Source organism: Tursiops truncatus, chromosome 3 (assembly GCF_011762595.2).
Source record: "Tursiops truncatus isolate mTurTru1 chromosome 3, mTurTru1.mat.Y, whole genome shotgun sequence".
Classification (NCBI taxonomy): Eukaryota; Metazoa; Chordata; class Mammalia; order Artiodactyla; family Delphinidae; genus Tursiops; species Tursiops truncatus.
This window is the reverse complement of record NC_047036.1, coordinates 169,264,853-169,284,562: the sequence shown is the minus strand read 5'-3', so window position 1 is coordinate 169,284,562 and position 19,710 is coordinate 169,264,853. Positions and strand designations below refer to the sequence as shown.

Below are 19,710 nucleotides of genomic sequence, written 5' to 3'. Positions count from 1 at the left end.
ACCCCCACACCTAGTGCTTGTGGACACAGGGTAGCCTTTGGCTTAGGGGCCTGAACATCCAGGGGCAGCTGTGGCGTCAGGTGTAGTTGTATCCAGGAGCTGGGCCTAGGGCAGTGGGGTCCTGTGTCTGTCTCCCTGCTTTTCTCTGTGGATAGGAAAGGGGGCCCGTCCTCCACGCTGTGTATACCAGCGGTACTCAATTAGGATTTGGGGGGTGCAAGAGACAGAAAACCTGACCCAGACAGCCTCAACTCTAAAAAGTACTTCATTGACTCAGCTGAAAAGGCCTGCAGGCCTTGCTTTTCATTCATTTGCTTAACAATTGAGCATCTACTCTGTGCCAGGCACTGAAGTATGTGCTGGGAACCCCTTTTGTTATGTGAACAAATCATGTAGATATCCTTGTCTCCCTAGAACTTACCATCTAATGGTGCGGAGCGGGTGCGCGGGGACGATGGGCAGTGATCGCGGAGGTGGAACGTGGGTGTCAGGGACTAGGAGGTGGGGAAGAGAGGTGGGAGGGGCCAGGGTGTCCGGGGGGCCGGGGTGGGGCTGCTCACCAGGCACGCAGCTTCTGTTTTTGCCGTTCCCGGTGCTGGGCTTCCACCCCCAAGGTCACCACGTGGTCCAGTGCGGCTGCGGGGTTCCAGGTGGGGAGGAGAGAGGGGTTCAGACAGGAGGTGCGCCAGCTCCTGCCACCCGTTTAGAGAGCCTCTCCCAAGTCCCACGCGGCAGCCTGTGCTTACGGCTCACGGGTCAGAGCTGACCGTCGTAGCTGCAGGGAGGCTGGGAGGCAAGTCGTGGCCAGGTGTGTCGGCTCCCCATATGGCCAGGTGTCTGTCCCTCACAGGAGAGGGAACACACTCTAGTGGGTCAGCACTGAGGCTGCAGGCTTAGCCCGGGCTCAAATCCTTGCTGTGTGGCCTTGGGCGAGACCGTCCCCCTCTCCAAGTCTCAGTGGCCTTGTCTGTAAAATGGAGCTGACGGTGACCAGTTTCGGGGTTGCCTGCCAGCCCCTGGGCCCCTGGGGGGGTGGGGATTGGTGAGCACCCCGCCCACTCGCTGCCCCCCTTTTCAGTACTCGTTGTGTAATGAGCCGCTCATCGAGCTGTCCAACCCTGGTGCCAGCGGCTCCCTGTTCTACGTCACCAGCGACGATGAGTTCATCATCAAGACGGTGATGCACAAGGAGGCCGAGTTCCTGCAGAAGCTGCTGCCCGGCTACTACATGGTGGGAGCGCCGTGCCCCTCCAGCCCCAGCGCCCCCGACCTCACACCCTCCTCCTCCCTCTGCCCGAGGAGCTGTGGGCACTAGTCCCCCCACACCAGCACTAACCCCCACCCCCGGGCACCGGCATCTCCCTCCCCCCCGCACACACACCCCGGCACCACCCACCCTGGGCACCATCCCCTCCAGGCAGGCCGTCCTGGGTCACTGAGCCCCACCCGCAGGACCCCCTCACGTGGCAGGCAGGAACAGCCATCTGGGCCCTGTTGGCCATCCCCCCAGCCCACTGCCCTGAGTCACGGGTCCTAGAAATCATGGCTTCGCGCCTCGTGTCTCAACAGCCGGTGACTCAGAGAGGCGCTGGGGAGGTGGGCCTGGCTGCCAGCTGGCATTTGGGCCGCTGGGCGGGGGTGGGAGCAGGAGCCTCAGACTTGCTGGCCTGCAGTAGCGGGGGTCCTGATACACACACAGATGTGGGCAGGGGCAGAGGCCCCGGGCAGCTCTGCACAGGTCGTGACCCATCTCTCCCTGTGGGGTGCACCACCCACCCCAGCCGTGCATGATCTTGGGTGAGACCCCCGGCTCCCCTAGCTCACGGGGTCAGCAAACTTCTTCTGTAAAGGGCCAGACAGTAAACATTTTCAGTTTTGTGAGTGACAGCCTCTGTCTCCACGGCTCAGCTCTGCCGTGGCAGCGAGAGAGCTGCCACAGACGAGGCGAGAGCCAGTAGCCATGGCCGAGTGCCAGTAAAGCTTCTCTTCTGGACACTGACGTGAGCACTTTACGTAATGTTCACATGTCACAGGACGCTTTATTTTTTTAACAATGTAAAACCATTCTTAGCTCCCGACTGTACAAAGACAAGTGGCCTGGATTTGGCCCTCGGGCCGGAGTTTGCTGACCCCTGCCCTGGACACGCCTGGAGGCCATGCCTGCCATCCCCCCAGTTTGGGCTGGGGAGGTGGGACACCTGGGTCTGACCTGGTGGGAAGCCAGGCCCAGACACCTCGGCAGCATCCCCTGGGGCCCTTTATGGAAAGGCTGTCTCTCGCTGGGCCTGACTCTGTAGAAACAGATCCTCCTGGCTCTTCCAGGTGGGGTGATGGCGAACTCATCTGGCTGGCTGTACAGTCAGGGTGCTGGGGGCGCGGAGAGAGGGACGAGCCTGGGAGAGGTGGTCAGGGTGGGCTTCCTGAGGAGGTAGCCTCTGGCCTGAGATCTGTGGGGCAGACAGGGTGCCGTGCAGGCTGCGGGCACAGCTCCCGGCGTCATCTCCAGTGACCCTCTCCTCCCCAGAACCTCAACCAGAACCCACGGACGCTGCTGCCCAAGTTCTACGGACTGTACTGTGTGCAGTCGGGTGGGAAGAACATACGCGTGGTGGTGATGAACAACGTGCTGCCGCGCGTGGTCAGGATGCACCTCAAGTTCGACCTCAAGGGCTCCACGTACAAGCGGCGGGCCAGCAAGAAGGAGAAGGAAAAGAGCATCCCCACCTACAAAGACCTGGACTTCATCCAGGACATGCCTGAGGGGCTCATGCTCGACGCCGACACCTTCTCCGCGCTCGTCAAGACGCTGCAGCGCGACTGCCTGGTGAGGAGGGGCCTGGCCGGGGCCGTGATTACGGGGCCTCCATCTCTGAGACCCGGTTTTCCCACCTGTAAAGTGGGGACGCAGTGTGAGCTCGAGATACGCGCTCCCTCCCTGCCCCAGCCCCACCTCAGGCTGCGTTCCTGCTGCCGAAACAAAGCCCCAGGAGCAGCCTGGTGTTTTCAGGGAGGGCCCTCACCTTACAGCGCACCTCAGATCAGGCTTGTGCGGGCTCCAAGCTGCCCTCCATGGGCAGGTGCTTCTTAGGAAAAAAGAAAACCCGCCAGGCCCTTCGCAGGCCTTGCAACTGCAGTCTGCCCGCGCCCCCTTCGGCCTCAGAGGCGAGGATACGGAGGCCTGGCAGGGCTCAGGCCAGGCCTGGGTCCTCCAGGGTCCCCTCTGCACCCCGGCTCCCAGACCCCTCCCCAGAAAACCACCAGACACCTCAGGGCCCCACGGCTTTCAAGAGCCCACCCCCCAGGGCCCGGGTGTCCCCGTCCTGGGCTGCACCTTGGGGCCTGCAGCAGGAGTGGTGACCAGAGAACCGGGCTCCTGAACCAGGGCCAGGGCGGCCTGGCCTCGAGTCAGAAGCTGTGCCCCAGGCCCACCGCTGGGGTCCCCAGTGGGATGAGGATGGGGCCTCCCACCTGGCTGTGGGGACTGAGTGGACACAGACCCAGATGGGGGTGGGGTGTGGGGGTTGGGGGGCAGCTGGCGCCTCCCCCTGACCCCCGGCCCCACAGGTGCTGGAGAGCTTCAAGATCATGGACTACAGCCTGCTCCTGGGCGTGCACAACATCGACCAGCAGGAGCGTGAGCGGCAGGCCGAGGGCGCCCAGAGCACCGCTGACGAGAAGCGGCCGCTGGGCCAGAAGGCGCTCTACTCCACGGCCATGGAGTCCATCCAGGGCGGGGCCGCGCGCGGGGAGGCCATCGAGACGGACGACACGTAGGTGGCGGGGCTCGGGGGCTTCCCGTTCTCATCTCTGCCCCGGCCCCCTTGCCAGGCGAGAAGCGGGCGGGGGGAGTCGTGAGGAAGGTGAGAGGGATACGACCGAGTCCAGGGTCTGGCCTGTTCCTGGTTTGTTAAGCGGACAGCAGCGCCTACCCATCCCCCAGCCCCCCGTGCCCCGAGGGGTGGACGGCAGACACACAGCTGCGGCCAGGTGTTCTGACCAGGGCGTCCAGATCAGTCAGTCAGTAGATGGAGGTCATTGGCCATCGCTGTGGGAAGCACAGATCCCCTTCCCTCCCGCTGGGCCCCAGGGTGGGTTAAAGCGCCACCGTAGGCAGCAAAGCTGGAAAAGTGTTGAAAGACGGCCCCGGAGAAGGTGGAAGATACCAAACCCGGGACCCACCGGGGGCAGGGCTGAGAACGGTCCTTCCCTGGCGATGCCAGGCGGCAGTGAGGGGTGACCGGGTCCAGAGAGGAGTGCGTCCCCTGACCCCACCCACCACCTGGCCGACCTGGTCCTGCCCTGGGGGCTTGGGCGCGGTCGCTGACATACTCACAGAATATCCCTACCACCCACCCTGTGCTTCTCACGTTCAGGGTCGGGTCACTTTCTCTGGGGCGTCCTGAGCACTGTGGTGGGTGGAGCAGCATCCCTGCCCTCCAGTCGTGACAACCACACATGTCCCCAGACAGCATCACTGTCCCCTGAGGACAGAGTCGCCCCAGATGGAAACGGCTGCTGTGGACACGTGTCACGATTGTCCCCTCATCACCAGGCATTGACCATGCCGGGAACTGGCGGCACCCTCCATTTCCGGACCCTGTTCAGTTGGGGGGTAGGGGGCCCTGGAGGAGGAGGGTGGCATCCCCATGTCTTCAGCTGGGAAAAGGAGGCTCAGAGGTGGGGCTAGCCGTCAGGGTGCAACAGCCAGCTGGGGGACGGGCCGAGGCTTGACCCCGGCCTGGCCACCACACTGGGCCGCCAGCTGAAGGGCCCTGACTGGGCTGAGGCTGGGAGGACACGAGCTGGCCCGGAGCTCAGCCGTGTGGCGTTCGTAGGGTTGGTGCCAGGCCAGGCGAGATGGCAGGGCGTGCAGGTGAGCTCGGGTGTGGAGTGTGGCTGGCAGAGCCTCTGGGGCCCTAATGACTGCAGGACAGCTGCTGCATCGTGCAACCTCGCTAAGTGCGCGGGGCAGGCTCAGCCTGGGGCTGCATGAGGCCATTAACTCTCCAGGTTGCACCTGGAAGCCTGGTCCTGCCCGGGAGCCTGCACGTGCACATGCGGGCATGTGTGCGTGTGCCTACGTGTGTGTGCAAGTTCCGCATGTGCACGTGTGGGTGTGCGCACATCTGGGTCTCATGGCCGGGACTCCTCTGCACCCTGTGGCCTCCAGCTTTGACTTGGTGAGCTGGCCGGAAGAGCTGCTCGACCCCTCACCAGGGTGGGGTTCCCAGGTGCCTGGACCCCCTCTGAGGGTCCAGCCAGGCTGCCATCTACAGGGAGCGTGTGGATCCTCGAGCCCCAGGCCCCATCAGTCCTGCCTGCGTCTCCCTCCATCTCTGTCCCTGCAAGTCCCAGACCAGGCCCAGGGCCCCAGGCTCGGGGCTCCAGGCCATCTCCAACCTGTGCCCCTGACAGGCAGGCCTGCCCCTGAGGCAGCTCTGCAGGTGCTGGTACTCTCGACCCCTTTCCCCAGGATGGGCGGGATCCCCGCTGTGAACGGCCGCGGGGAGCGGCTTCTGCTACACATTGGTATCATCGACATCCTGCAGTCCTACAGGTGGGTGCCCGCCCCCCATCCTGTGGTCCTCCAGGTGGGAGCCCGTGCCCCCTCCAGCCTGCGGTCCCACGGGTGGGTGCCTGCCCCCACCCTGTCTCCCCACTCCCCAGTGAGAGCCCGGTCAGGGCCAGTGCAGGGCTGGGTGGTGGGTGAGGTGTCGCCAGCTGACTGACTGTGGGCCCTGCCGTGTGCCAAGTGCTGGGCGGAGCAGAGCAAGACGGAAACACCCTGTGGCTGGGAAGCGCAACATCTCTGGAAGGTTCCTACACTTCCAGAAATAAATGCTCACAGCCGATGCCGTGTGCTGTGTGGTCTCGAGTGTGGACACGAGCGTGGTGTAGCCGAAGGAACCAGACGCTCTTGGGTGACGGGCAGCTCCGTTACCCGTGCCTTGTGCTTCGCACGCTTACAGAAGTGAGCGTCTCTTGTTAGTTTTTTATCGAAGGAGTTACACACAGTCCAGGCGTGACAGGCAGGTTGTGGCCGTGGCGGTCCCCCTTTCCCGTCCACACCCCACCCCATGCCGGGAACTCCACTTGGCGTTGGGTGACTCCTCTGCCTGCTGGTCACCTCTTGCCCATCAGACGGCTGATGTTTGCAGCCTGTTTCCTCTCCTGAGGGCTGACCCCACCCCCTGCAGGCGTCTCCCTCCCGTTTGGAGCAGGAGCAGGCAGCTCCAGGGTTTCTGCAGAGGCCCCGGGTGGGGCGAGGGGAGCTCACCCTGAGGCGGAGGTGTGTGCCAAGGGAGGGGCTCCTTCCCCCTGCAGCCTAGAGGTGTCCAGGAAGGCTGCCTGGAGGAGGCAACATTCTCCCCAGCCCCGGTGTCAGGCGGGGCCTAGCTGGGGGTCATGGTGCAGGGCGCTCACTCCAGCAGCGAGGGGCCGGGCTCAGCCTGGCCCGTGGGAGAGAGGAAGGGTGGGCTCTGTCCCGCACGGGGGGCTATGTACCACGACCTTTCCACTGCCACCCCCAGAGAATGTGGTGGGAGCAGCCAGCAGGTGGGGGGGGGCGGTCAAGGGGGCAGGAAAGGGGAGGTGGCCTCTGGCTGATGCAACAGGTGGCCTCATTGCTCTAGACCAGGACTCCTCTACCCCCTTGATGCCAGGAACACTCCCACCCGTGCTAACCACAAACGTCCCTAGATATCAACAGTGTCCCCTGGAATGGGCTTGCCCAGAAGAGAACCCCTGGACCTGAAGGTTTGGCTGACGTTCTGGGCGTTTTCTTCTCTGCAGGTTCATCAAGAAGCTGGAACACACCTGGAAGGCTCTCGTCCATGATGGGGTGAGCATCGTTTGTTCGTTCATTCCGTCCATCCGTCCACAAACGCACTGATCGTCTCCCTGGGCCAGGCACAGGTGCTAAAGAGCTGAGAGATGCGTCCCCCTTTCTGGAGCCACAGTCATGGGCCAAGGGGTCAGGGCTGAGATGAGGAAGCAAGGCAGCTGCAGGATCCTCAACGAGGGGTCCGAGCCATCCGTGAGCGGTACACGAAGGCTTCCTGGAGCGGGTCGGGGGGCCCCGAGCTGAGTGGGAAGGATTCCCAAGGACAGGCTGACCCGGAGAGTCAGGGGCCGGCCAGGCAGAGAGCATTCTGGGAACGTGTGATGTGGAGGGCGTCTTGGGCCCCAGCTGCACCCTGGGGGCAATACTGCACAACTCTGACCCCTGCTGCCCCATGGGGGTGGGGCCTGCTTAGGTGGACCGGCTCAGTTATTTGAGAAAAGCTTGAAATTCATGTTTTCCTGTGAGCGCAGCCAACCCGTGAACACTTGCAGTGAATTACTTCAGAATGTAAAAGACTGTGAGGACCAAGAGTTGGGGCTAAACAGAGCCTGCCTGTGGGCCTGAGGCAGCCCGCGCACCCCTGGTCCAGCTGTGGACCCTCAGGCGGAGGCCTCTCCTCCCATGGGCCCCCCCGCCCCCCGCAGGCCAGCTCTCACTCAAGTGCTAAGGGCTGTGTGTGTGCCTGCAGTCTGTAAAATCCAGCATCCTAACTAGCCCGCCCACCACTCAGCGTTTGGAGGGTCTGGGGGACCTTCCGGAATAAGCGCTGAGAAGGTCCAGGTTACAGCTGGGCGGCCGCGACCCCCATCAGAGGATTTGGGTCGACTCCCCAGGAGCCTCAAATGTTGATGGAAGTAACCGTCCAGGTGTGAGCATCCTGGGGCCAGTAGGATGGCCCTCAGTGTTGGGGGCCAGGTTCTTCCTGTGTGTTGCTGCACACCCCCAGGCGTTGTCCTCAGCCCCTGGCCCCAGCCGGAGGGAGGGGCGCCCTTCCTCTCAGGGCGGAGAGACTCTTCCGTTATCTCAGCTCATCTCAGCTCGCCAGCCATCCGCCAGAACGTGGTCATGTGGCCATGTGGCCACGCCTCCACGCAGGCAAGGATAGAGTGCAGCGTTCATTGTGGGAGGCCACATGTCCAGATGGGTTCTGTTATGTTACAGCCGGGGGAGGACACCGGGCGGTGTCAGGGGACATCTGTGGCGGTCACACTGGGGGGCTCCTGGCATCGAGTGGGTGGGGACCGGGGATGCTGCTCCACACCCCATAGTGCCCAGGACGGCCCCCAGAGAACGACCGGCCTGCTGTCAGCAGTGCTAGGGAGACCGTGCCATAGCGGGCAAGGAGACTGGATCCCAGGGACAGCAAGGGTGTCCGTCCAGGGGCCCAGCCCGTATCGCGCCCCGACCGTGTGCCGGGCTCCCTGCCTCACGTCCCTACATCCTGGCGAGGCCGGCAGCCTCCAGTCTCCGCGTGGCACAGATGAGGAGCAGTGCGTGGCCAGGGCCGCCCCCACCTGAGTGCAGGACGCCGGGCCTGCCTGCCCCGAGGACACCAGCCTCCCTCAGCCACAGGGACAGGCCTGCAACCCAGCTTTCGAAGCAGGCACGGGCCGTGCTCTCCCCTACCCTTGCTTTAGAGATTCTTTCCGGTTTCTTGATTTTGATACTTACCTGTTTACCTCTTTGAAACATGGTTCAAAAAGTTAAAATTACAGATGCGATTATTAGGAAACCACCTTCCTGCTTCCCTGTCCCTACCTGCTCCTTGGGTCCCCTCCCCCCAGAGGCTACATCCCGCCCCCGACACGGGAGCCTCCATGGGGCCACAGCACTCACACCTGCCTGCCCTCGGGCCCCTACTTCCCTTCCCAGGACACCATCTCTGTGCACCGACCCAGCTTCTACGCCGAGCGCTTCTTCAAGTTCATGAGCAACACGGTCTTCCGGAAGAACTCCTGTGAGTGCCCAGGCCCTCTGGGTGGGGGCGTGGAGGGAAGAGGGCGGAAGATCAAGGGCAGGGTAAACCTGGAGCGCTGGTCCTGTGTTCAGCCAGCCTTGGGCCTCAGGCGGGGACCTGGTCCAGGGCACAGGGCAGTGGGGGTGGTGCCCGCCCAGTCCCAGTCCTCTCCTTCCCGCTCAGCCTTGAGCAAGTGATGCCCCCTCCGCACCTCAGTTTCCCCATCTGTACAGAGCCAGGAGGGGGAGGTGTGTTTACGCACGCGATCAGTGGGGAAGCACCGTTGCCAAGGAAATGGGACCTTGCCACACGGAAGCCGGCCAGTCATCAGCCCAACTGGGCGTCGTCGGGGAGGGCGCAGGGCAATCGTGGTGGCCATGGCCCATGGTGGCCTCTGGAGGTCCCATGTCCGTGCTGGGCCTCCAGAGTCACAGACCCTGGTGCACCCCAGGCCGGACCCCACATGGGGCCTGAAGGGGTCTTTCTCCCTACGTGTCTGTCGTCGGCCCCCCCAACCCCTCACCTACCCCCAAAAGGCAGGGTGCTTGTTCACTCTGGTCACTCCACGTCCCCAGCGTCCAGCTCGGGGCCTGGCACACAGTAGGTGCTCAGTAAGCGTCTGTGGGCGTGGGGGTGGTCTTGGTGTGCGCCTTACTGTCCAGGCCTTGCACTCCATGGGGGCTCCACGCAGGCAGTGGGAAGGGGCAGGCCCAGTGTCTGGCTCTCAGCTGGGGGGCTGCTCTCACTGCCTGGGCCAGATGTGTGCGGGCCATGAGCCAGCGCCGGTCACCTGCAGCTGGCTCTCGGCACAGCTCCACGTTCTGTGACATCTAGTTGTACGCTGAGGTTGACTGTGGAGGGACCATTTACACCATGGAAATCGGCAAATACCACAAACCCAGCCTCTGTCCCCAGAGAGCCGGTTGTTAACCTTTACCAGTACATCTCTTCCTGGAACCTTCTCAGGGTGCTGTGGTCCAGGGAGTGCCGGCCTCCAGGGACTGGATGGCTGTACCTAAGGCAAACCGAGCGCCTACTGTATGCGGGAGCTAAGCTCGCCATGCTGGGGGCAGAGGTCACAGGGCCCGCTGGGAGAGGGTGGTGACAGGTCCTGACGGGGCGCAGAGGGCGTCTCGGGGTTTACCCGCCTCCCCTGACCCTGATGTTGCAGACAAGGACTTGGGGGCCCCGAGAGCTGAGCTGCGTTCCCCAGGCCATTGCAGCCTGCATGGGAGCCAGACCCTTGGTGCTGAGCCCCACTGTCCCAGGCCTTGACTTCCATGTCAGCGGCGGGGCCGTGGCCGGGTGGGCTGCGACACAGTGGGTGAGGCCCCAGAGTGCGTGGCAAGTGTTGGGAGCTGCTGGTCTGCTGCTGTTTCTGGGGGCCGGGGTGGGAGTGCTGGATCCCCGGGGGCTCGTCCCATCTCTCTTGACGGGCAGGACAGGTACCTGGGGCTCCTGGCACCTCCCGAGGCAAGCCGGGTGGAAAGCAGGGCAGGCTTTCTCCACCAAGAGTGAAGAGCACTGGGGGCCAGGCTGGAGGTGGGGCGGGGTGGGGGGGTGGCAGCCAGGCTTTTGTACAACGGAGGCACCGGGGGCCGCAGGGCCCGGCCTCGGTGCTGCCGCCCAAGCACCAACCGCCCTTCCTCTGCAGCCCTCAAGTCCTCGCCGTCCAAGAAGGGCCGCGGTGCCCTGCTGGCCGTCAAGCCCCTGGGGCCCACCGCCGCCTTCTCGGCCAGCCAGATCCCCAGCGAGCGGGAGGACGCGCAGTACGACCTGCGGGGGGCCCGCAGCTACCCCACGCTGGAGGATGAAGGTGAGCAGGCGGTTGGGAGATAAGGGGGCCCCTGGGGCAAGGCGTCGTCCCTGGGGGGCTGGGAAGGGAGGGGTTCAGGGAGCAACAGCAGCAGTCCAACAGGAGGAAGCAGCCCCTGCAGCTGGGCCTAGCCTGGATGGGAAGGGGCGGTGACTGGAACCCAGCTGGGAAGTGGGGAGCAGCTGGGACGGGGCCCCCGGAAGAGCCACAGTGAAGGTTGAGCATAGACTTTGCCTCCCCGCCCACCCCCACCCCCACCCCCCGCAACCCACGCCCCAGAGGTGACAGGCTCCCTTCACATCAGAGGTGCACAGAGACCTGGAGGGATGAAGTACTTGATTGGGTTGGGCCTGATGTTCTGGAAGGTCCCTCCCGTCCCCTGGGTCAGAGATTCCAGGCAGGGAGGGGCTGGTGGAAGAGCATCAAGGAAGGGAGAAGCTGCCTGTGCAAGAGGCCCTGGGGTGTGACCTGGCCTAGCCTGTTGTGTGGGAGGCACAGCAAGGAGCCTGTATGTCTGGAGCAGAGCGGGAGGGGGGAGAGGGCAGGTGAGGCCTGTGGAGCAGGACCCCCTGGGGGCCGAAGGGAGGGGTTCGGATTTCAGTTTGAGAGCAGTGGGAAGCTACTGGAAGGTCTTATGCCAGGGGGAAATTGGAGCACATCTGCCCGCTTAAAGCTGGCAGGGACGACAGTGTGGGGTGGCAGGTGGGAGTAGGGGGCATGGGTGGTAGAGGGTGAGCCGAGTTGTAGGTGGAGCCCAGAGGCCTCCCAGGCCCCCGCAAGTGCCCACCCACTCCTCGCCACAGGCCGGCCAGACCTCCTGCCCTGCACACCGCCTTCTTTCGAGGAGGCCACCACCGCCTCCATCGCCACGACCCTGTCCTCCACGTCCCTCTCCATCCCAGAGCGGTCCCCCTCGGAGACATCAGAGCAGCCGCGGTACAGGTGAGCAGACCAAACGTGTCCCTCCGCGGGGGGCTGTGCGTGGGCGGGGCCTCGCCCCACTTCTCCCACCTCCTTGTGGTCTCTCTGCAGGCGGCGCACGCAGTCCTCCGGACAGGATGGCCGGTGAGCTGAGACCCCAGCCGTCTCCCTCTTTCTCTCGCCCGCCCCAGTCCATCCCCCGCTTTCCCCAGCCAGAGCCCTTCGTCTCTGACCACTGCTTTCCGGGCACAGATTCAAGTCAGGCTCTAGACCGCATAGGATATCTCAGGTGATTCTGTGTCTGTCTCCCACCTGGCTGCCCAGAGGACCCTGCTCCCACACGTGCCTGTTGGTTCTTCTTTCTCTTTTTATTAATATTTTTATTCTAAGAGATACAAAAAGGAAAATAGTTAAGATGTTTCCCCCTGCCCCATGCCTGCTCCCCTTTCTGGGAGCAACCCCCGGACGGAGTTTTTGTCTCTTTCCGGAGATATTTGTGAATATACAAGCAGACACACGTTCGGGCCTGTCTCTCCTCACATTTTGACCAGCGTGCACTCTGGGCGGCACACTGCCCCTTACTCTGTCACCTACCAGCAGAAGGTCACCTGTCTGAGCAGGTGGAGCATGTGCTGGTTGCCGTCCCTCTAATGGGCCATGGACACTTGGGTTGTTCCCAGTTGTTTCATCTTGTAACAGGACTGCAGTGAAGAGGGCATTTCTGTAATTAGTTTTTTTGGGATAATTCCTGCCAGTTGAAAAAAAAGTCATGGTACAAAACATCTTTGGTGCAAAGTGCATCCCCCCCTGTCCAGCTACCTGCTCTGATGTCAGCCACCATTTTGCTCCCTGGTGTTGCCATCCAGAGATTCTGCACGTCTGGATGCTGCAATGTTCTGACCCACCTGCACCACGGGTCTCAGCCTGGAACCCCAGAACTACCTCACCCCCTAGTCCAGGCCCCAGGCAGGTGCCTAGCTGCCCCCAGGGGGTGGGCGGGATCCAGGCCACCATTCACTCATTATGCCTCTGCTGGTGCCAGAGTCACAGGATAGCCCCAGGTGGACTCTTGCAGCCCCCAGGCGGGCATGACGGCCAGAGGGACCAGGTGCGAGCTGGGCTGGCTCAGGGCCCTGGTCTGATGGTGCGTGGAGACAGCACCTCGTGGAGGCTACGAGCTTGTTAACCGGGACTGGAAGTTGGCACCGGCCTGGAGCTCTGCTGGTGCTCCTGGGGGTGGGGGGGGGGGGAGGTGAGGAAGGAAACTGAGGCGCGGCTTCCCATTGCCTCCAGGCCCCAGGAGGAGGCGCATGCGGAGGAGGACCTGCAGCAGATCACGGTGCAGGTGGAGCCCGCGTGCAGCGTGGAAATCGTGGTCCCCAAAGAGGAAGATGCAGGGTGAGTGGCCCTCGAGTCCCTGCGGTCCCGTTACCTGGTTCCTGCATTCCAGTTCTGCTCTGGCCCCATTGGTCGAGAGTGGTCACGTGGCCAGCTGTCCGCTGGGCAGGCTGGGGAAAGTAGTCCGCAAGCTGGGGGCGGGAATGGGGCTTCCGGGGCGTGGGGCATGGGGGGGAAGGGAGCGCGTGATGCCGGGAGCAGTGGGGGTCTTGCACTCTGGGAAGGGTCGCCTCCTCCAGGGCTCAGAGCCGCCCTGTCATCTGAGGTTACTTTCCCTCCCACCCTTCCTCTCTTTGCCCTCTTAGCTTTGCTGGGGCTTGCGAGACAGCAACTTACAAGCTTTTCAAAGAACCAGTTGGGGACTTAGTTACCTTTTCCCCTGTTGTGTTTTGTTTTTATTTCATTCACTGTAACTCGCTAGTAATGACTTCTTTCTAGCTGCTTCTGGTTTGTTTTCTCACTTGTTTCTTTATTCCAGCTTAAATTCCTTTTTTTCTTTAATAATGAGGCCCTTAAGGCTATGTAGTTTTCTCTGAGTACTGCTTTTGCGGTGTCCCGTGGGTTTTGACGTGAAGCAGTTCTTTTATACTGACTCACATGTGCATGGTTAGTGATTTTTTTCTTATTTCCTCTTTGAATTAAGATAGTGGCTTTCAACCACTTGAGAGTGATTTTGCCCTCAGGGGAGAGTGGGCAGTGTCTGGGAACATCTTTGGTGGTCACGACCGGGGGTGCTCTTAACATCATGGTGGGAGCCAGGGACGCTGCTCCACACCCCACAGCGCCCAGGATGGGCCCCAGCAGAGAATGACCTGCCCGATGTCAGCAGTGCTGAGGGGGAGACCCTGGACTAAGGCTTTTTAGGGGTGTCTCTCAAGTGTTTAAGATTTTTTGTTTACCTTCTTGGTACTTACTTCTAACTTTATTAGGTTTCGAGCTGAAGAAAATGGCCTAAAAAAGTCTACGCTTTGGGGAATTCCCCGGTGGTTAAGAGTCTGCGCTTCCACTACAGGGGGCAGGGGTTCGATCCCTGGTCGGGGAACTGAGATCCCACATGCCGCTCAATGCAGCCAAAAAATTACGCTATTTTTTTTTTTTTTTTTTTTTTTTTTTTGGCTGGGTTGGGTCTTCGTTGCTGAGCGCGGGCTTTCTCTAATTGCAGTGAGCGGGGGCTACTCTTCGTTGTGGTGTGCAGGCTTCTCATTGCAGTGGCTTCTCTTTGTTGTGGAGCAAGGGCTCCAGGCATGCAGGCTTCAGTAGTTGTGGCAGGTGGGCTCAGTAGTTGTGGCTCTCGGGCTGTAGAGAGCAGGCCTAGTAGTTGCGGCGTACGGGCTTAGTTGCTCCACGGCATGTGGAATATTCCTGGACGAGGGCTCGAACCCGTGTCCCCTGCATTGGCAGGCAGATTCTTCACCACTGCACCACCAGGGAAGTCCCCAAAATTCCCTTTTTAAGTGTCCGTGGACACTTGGGAGAAAAGTGTCTTCTCTGTGAAAAGATGGAAAGTTCTCTACAAGCCTTTTCTGTCCAGTGTCTTGATTGGTGTCATCGGTTCCTTTATGTCCTTACTTGCCTCTTATCTGTTTGGGCTGTTTAATTTTGTAATTGCCTTATCCAGTTCTTCTTGCCTTTCCCATAATTTTTGCTTTATATGCTTTTTAGAATTTGTGTTCTATTTCTAGAGACTTTACTTAGCACTCCCAGCACACGTTCCCAGGTGCACTTTGCTATTATTTCACACACACGCACCAGTTCCTGCCACTGTCAGCTTTTTTGCCATTAACTGAAGTGTCGCGGTGGGAAATGTCATTCAGTCTTTGCCCCACAACACAAGTTGCCCCGCAAACGTGACTGGAGAACCAGTTCTGCACGGTTACAGGTGCTCTTTCTTCTCAGAACTCGTCATTTCATCCAGGAGGTGAAATTTAGTCACCAGTCACATGGCCGCCAGCCAAGGCCTCAGGCACGTTCCTCACCTTCACTCTGAGCCTCAGTTTCCTCATCTGTAACACAGGACAGCAGCAGCATCCCCCCTTCCCGAGTGGAAGTTTGGTGGGTTCATTCACACAAGGCCCTCAGACAGGCCTGGCACCTAGTAAGTGCTCAGAAAAGAGGAGAAAGAGGTTCTGGCCCCTCGGGGGTAGGTGCCATGTGTCCCCACTTTACAGACAAGGAAACTGAGGTTCCGAGAAAGAACGTGGTCCTCATGGCTGCCCAGCAAGTGAGTGGTGAGGCGGGGATCTGCCCACAGGCGTGAAGCTGAGCAAATAGAGGGGGAAGGGCCCGCCTGCTCGGGGGTGGGCACATTGTTCCCTGGGCTGCAGCAGTGCTTGGGGGTGTTCTGTTTGTTTTGTGCGGGAACTAGAACGTGTCAGACAGGATGCATCCCTGCAGTCGGACTCCCTGCGTCAAGGACGGTGCGGAGCAGGGAGGGTCCTGGGGTGTGGGCTGGAGAAGGCGCGGGCTGTCCAGAGCACCCCCAGCCAGGACTCCCGTGTCTTCCCCGTGTCCCCAGGGAGGGGTCATCCCCAGCCTGTGCCTCTGCTGCCGTCGAAGTGGAAACTGCCAGCCAGGCCTCAGACGAGGAGGACGCGCCCGCCACAGACATCTACTTTGTAAGTCCTCCCGGGATCCCTCCCGTCGCCGGACCCTCCACCACTTGTGCTCACACGTGCACACACACGCACGTGCCTGTACGAACCCACGTGTGCTTACACCCACACCCGTTCACACACGCGCACACTGCTCCCTCACAGGCTCGTGCTGACACGTCGCACACTCAAGGCGCCTGTGCACACCTGCACGTGCACTCACACTCAGGCACACGTGTGTGCTCACCTTTCAACACTCAGGGCCACGTGCCCGGCCAGCACGCTCACACTCAGGTGTTGGGGAGCACCCCCGTCCCTCACCATCCAGCCCAGGCCCTCCGGCCCAGGCCTCATGACCACATCTGGTCACGAGCCAAGGCCCTGTCTTCAGCGGTGCCCTGGGAAACATCTGGAGTCCTCAAGTGCTCGGCCCCGCTGGCCTGAGGGGAGGCCCAGGCCCTGGGTCCCGGGGCAGCCCAGGCTGGCCGTGGTGGGCTGGCATGACGCGCACCTTCTCTCTCTGGGTGGTGGGTGCGGAGGGTGGGCTCCGTGCTCAGGGAGGCCAGGGCCCCGCCGAGAGGGGCAGGTGGGCTCCACACTGCCGACTTCACAGGATGAGGATGCACAGCTGCTCCTGGACGAGGTGGCGTCCGTCAGAGTAGGAAGGGGCCCTGCCCCGGGGACCCAGGACCTCTCTCCAGAGCTGGGGGTCTCCTTCCCCACACACCTCCCATGGGCGGGCAGGGAGCTGAACCAGGAGCCTGGGTGAAGTGGGTGCCCGGGGGCCAGGGAGCCCCCGATAGTAGGTCCTGGAGCTATCTCCCTTGGGTGGCCCTGCTCAGGGATCACATGGTCCCAGTTACAAAAGAGAGGGCCAGACACGCGCCCAGCCGCCCGTCCTCTTCCCGGACCTTCATTTTCACTTCTGACCCCTGACCCTGCCCCAGGAAAATGAGCCGGGGCCTGCCCCCTGCCCGGCGCTGGGCCTTGGGGCCTGTTTGGGTGAGCTTGGCCCTCCCGCTGGCATCGCTGCTTCGTAACTAACACCGGCCTCCCTGCTCTCGGTCCCCGAGCCAGTGCTGCCAGGGCACGGCCCTGCCTGGCCTGGAGGGTACCAAGTGCACCCTGTGTGTCCCCCCACCTGCCGTCAGCTCCCGCCGGGGCTGGTTGCTTCCCGCTCTCTGGATCTGGGGGAGGTGGCCCCTGGGGCCGTGTCCTGTCGTGTGCGTCAGGGTTCCGAAATCCCCGAGTGGGCGGCCGGGCCCCGCGCAGCAGAGAAGGAAGCCAGTGGGACCCCTGCCCGCACCTCCTGCTTGGCCAGCGGCTCACCTGCCCCTCCCGGCGCCCTCCCTGCCTGACCACCTGCCAGATCCCTGTGGCTCATCCTGTCACTTCATCCTGTCCTCTGTTTGCTTCCTCCCCCGCCCGCCCGGCCCGCCCAGTTCACCGATGGGAGGTACTGGATTTACTCTCCCCGGCATCGCCGACTGCGGGCCGTGACGCTGAGCTCCTCAGGGACTGTAAGTGACCGTGGCAGGCCTCCAGGGAGCCCAGCCCCGCCCCGCGCCGTGGGCAACAGGGAGCCACAGGTCCTGGCTGTTCCTCTTCCTCTGAGAAGGGACTTGGGGAAAATGTCACTGTGGCTGAGGTCAGCCGCGCTGGCCCGTGTGGGGCTCTGTGCTGCAGGCATCCCATGGGGACGTTGCTTACTCCCCTCTGAGGTGGGCATCACTGGGCCTGCGGGCACACAGCGGGGGCTCCAGGGGCTGGCCTGGCTGTGGCAGGGTCTGCATCTGACCCCCATCCCCTGGCCGCCCTTGCCCCTTTTCCCACCCTCCCGGGTCAGGGACGTGCCAGGTGCCCTGCTCCCACTTGTTCAGACCTCGCTGCTGACGGCTCCCACGGGGTGTCTGTCCCCTGAAGGGGGTAGCGTCATGAGTCAGCAGCGGGACTGCAAAGCCAAGCCCTTAATTGCAGGAGAAAGGAGCTGGTGCCTCCATACCCATTTCACAGATGGAGACACCGAGTCCCTGGCTCTCCAGGGAGCCCCTGAGAGTACAGGGTAGACACAATCTGGATCCCAAGCTTCAGGCACCTGTGTGTCTAATAAACGCTTATCCACCCAGCGTGCCTGGAATGCTATGGGGATATTGTGTAGCGGTGGCATCGTTAGTACTTGTTATTGTCATTGTGAGCAATAAATGGGGGCCCAGAGAGGCCAAGTAACCTCCTAGAGGCACACAGCACTCAAACGGGCAGGACAAGGCAAAGGCCTAAAGCGAGACTTTGTGTTCTCAAGATGAGGCCCCTTGGAGACCACACTCCAGCCCCGTCAGCAGCCCCTCTGAGCGTCACTGGGTGTCGGGCGCTGCCGGGCGAGCCTGAAAAAGGGAGACTGCTTCCACAGCCCTCCCACCATGCTCGGTCCAGCCAGGGATGCCGCTCCCCAGAGATGGTCCCAGAGTCGGGGACACGTGGCGTGCAAGGGCCATGGGGTGGGGTGCTGTGGCAGAGGCTGCCTGGAGGGGGGTTGACACGGACTTTTGAGAAGCGCGTAGGGTGTGGGGAGGCAGAAGAGGAAGGGCGGTCTTGGCTGGAGCACCGAAGAGGCAGGAGCCTGGAGGCCGACGGGAGGAGAGGAAGCGGCAAGAGGAAGGCTGGACGCCGAGGCCCGCCGTGCGGGGCAGGCGTGCCCTTGGCCCAACTTCCGTGGGTCACCCAGGGCCGGCTCTTCACGGGGTTCCCTGCGGGACCCCTGTGTCATCCCCACTCTGAGCCCAGCAGGGCAGCCACCCCAGTGTCAGGGCCTGCTGTGGCCCCAGACGGGCCCGGCCCCACCCCCTGGGCTCCCAGGTGGGCAGGGGGCCAGGGGGGTTATTGCTTTGTGACCCCCTGAAGGAATGAGCGGGGCCCGAGCTGGGGTCTCGCCCTGCTGCCCCAGATGCTTTGTGTGAACCCCTCCATAGGTGGACACGGTTCTCGTGGGTGCACGGCCTGGGCCCACATGGGTACCGGGACGGCCTGTGAGCTGCGGGGATGGTGGGGTGGTGGGGTGGAGAGGCAGCCGGCGGGCCCCGAGGGCAGCAGGGCAGAAGCTGGTTGCTGGTGGTGCCCCAACCCCGCCGAGGAGGGGTGGGTCTTGGGGTGCCATCGTGGGCTTAGGGGCCGTGGGACGCCCAGGGGGACGCGGCCAGGACAGGTGTGTTCTCTGGCGGCAGGGGTGGAGGTCACAGGCTGTGGGGGACGTTGAAGGAAGAGAGAACAGAAGGCGGCCGGGGGAGCCCCGAGAATGTTCTGGTGGTGAGAGCAGACCTGGGAGGGACGAGGGGGCCGGAGGAATGTATGTCCTCCCCGCAGTGGGACCCGGACTGGGACCCCACCCCAGACGCAGCTGGAGGAAGACCATCCTGTGGCCCCTCGGCGGCCAGTCCCCGCTCTGCCTGTCCCCAGGCCGGAACTTGGGCTCCGCTGCGCCCCCTCCCCAGGAAGGTGACCCCGGGCTCTTGGAGCGGGGCAGGGAGGCCTCTGCTGCTTGCTCTCTGGGTGGCGCCTGCCTGGGTCTCTCCTGAGCAAACCTGTGTGTGCCGGTGCTGAAAGGCTTCCCGGGTCAGGAAATGGGCCGCCCCCGTCGCCACCACTCAGGGCCCCCAGCAGAGGGTCTCCAGGGTGCTGCCGGGCTAGGCTGGAGGTCAGGGTGCCATGGCGGGGGGTGGGGGGGTGGGGGTGGACAGCAAAGCAAACCAAGCCCCGCCCACCCTCCCCGCCTCCTGCTGTGCCGGCCCTGCCTTGACACCCCCCCACCACTCACCGCTTCCTCCTGCCCGCCCCACCGCGCTCTGGCCACTCAGCCCCAGAGGCCCGGCCCCCCGCCCCGCCGAGCCCGAGGGCCATCCGGGTTGGGGCAGGTCCCCGTCAGGGAGAGGGCAGCGGGGGCTGAGCCGCCCACCCGTGCCGCCTCGGGGGCCCCCTCTTTTATTTCTGTTTCTTCCTTCCTTCCTGTCGCCTCTGTCGCCCCTCCTCGCACCTTGCTCTTCTGCGCCCTTCCCGCACGTGCTGCCCGCCTGCCCTCCAGCCCACCGATGAGAGGAGCTGGGTGTACTCCCCGCTTCACTATAGCACGCAGGCCCACCCCGCCTCCGACGGCGAGAGCGACACAGTAAGTGCGCCGCGGCTGGCCAGCCGG

The 19,710-nt window shown here is 62.8% G+C and overlaps 1 protein-coding gene across 10 annotated transcripts in view; it reads left to right on the top strand.

Annotated features, from left to right (window-relative positions):
- PIP5K1C (phosphatidylinositol-4-phosphate 5-kinase type 1 gamma) overlaps positions 1-19,710 on the top strand; it is a 59,034-nt gene that overhangs the window by 36,196 nt on the left and 3,128 nt on the right. For 3 of the 10 annotated variants that reach the window (XM_073803474.1, XM_073803475.1, XM_073803477.1), the window contains exons 6-16: positions 1,079-1,231; positions 2,525-2,824; positions 3,565-3,770; positions 5,474-5,557; positions 6,793-6,841; positions 8,717-8,801; positions 10,456-10,617; positions 11,421-11,559; positions 11,650-11,682; positions 12,832-12,936; positions 15,452-16,963. In XM_073803474.1, the coding sequence (XP_073659575.1) occupies positions 1,079-1,231; positions 2,525-2,824; positions 3,565-3,770; positions 5,474-5,557; positions 6,793-6,841; positions 8,717-8,801; positions 10,456-10,617; positions 11,421-11,559; positions 11,650-11,682; positions 12,832-12,936; positions 15,452-15,971 (1,836 nt within the window). In that variant the 3' untranslated portion in view covers positions 15,972-16,963. The other 7 variants (XR_012331155.1, XM_033854768.2, XM_033854769.2 and 4 more) reach the window with 6 other exon arrangements.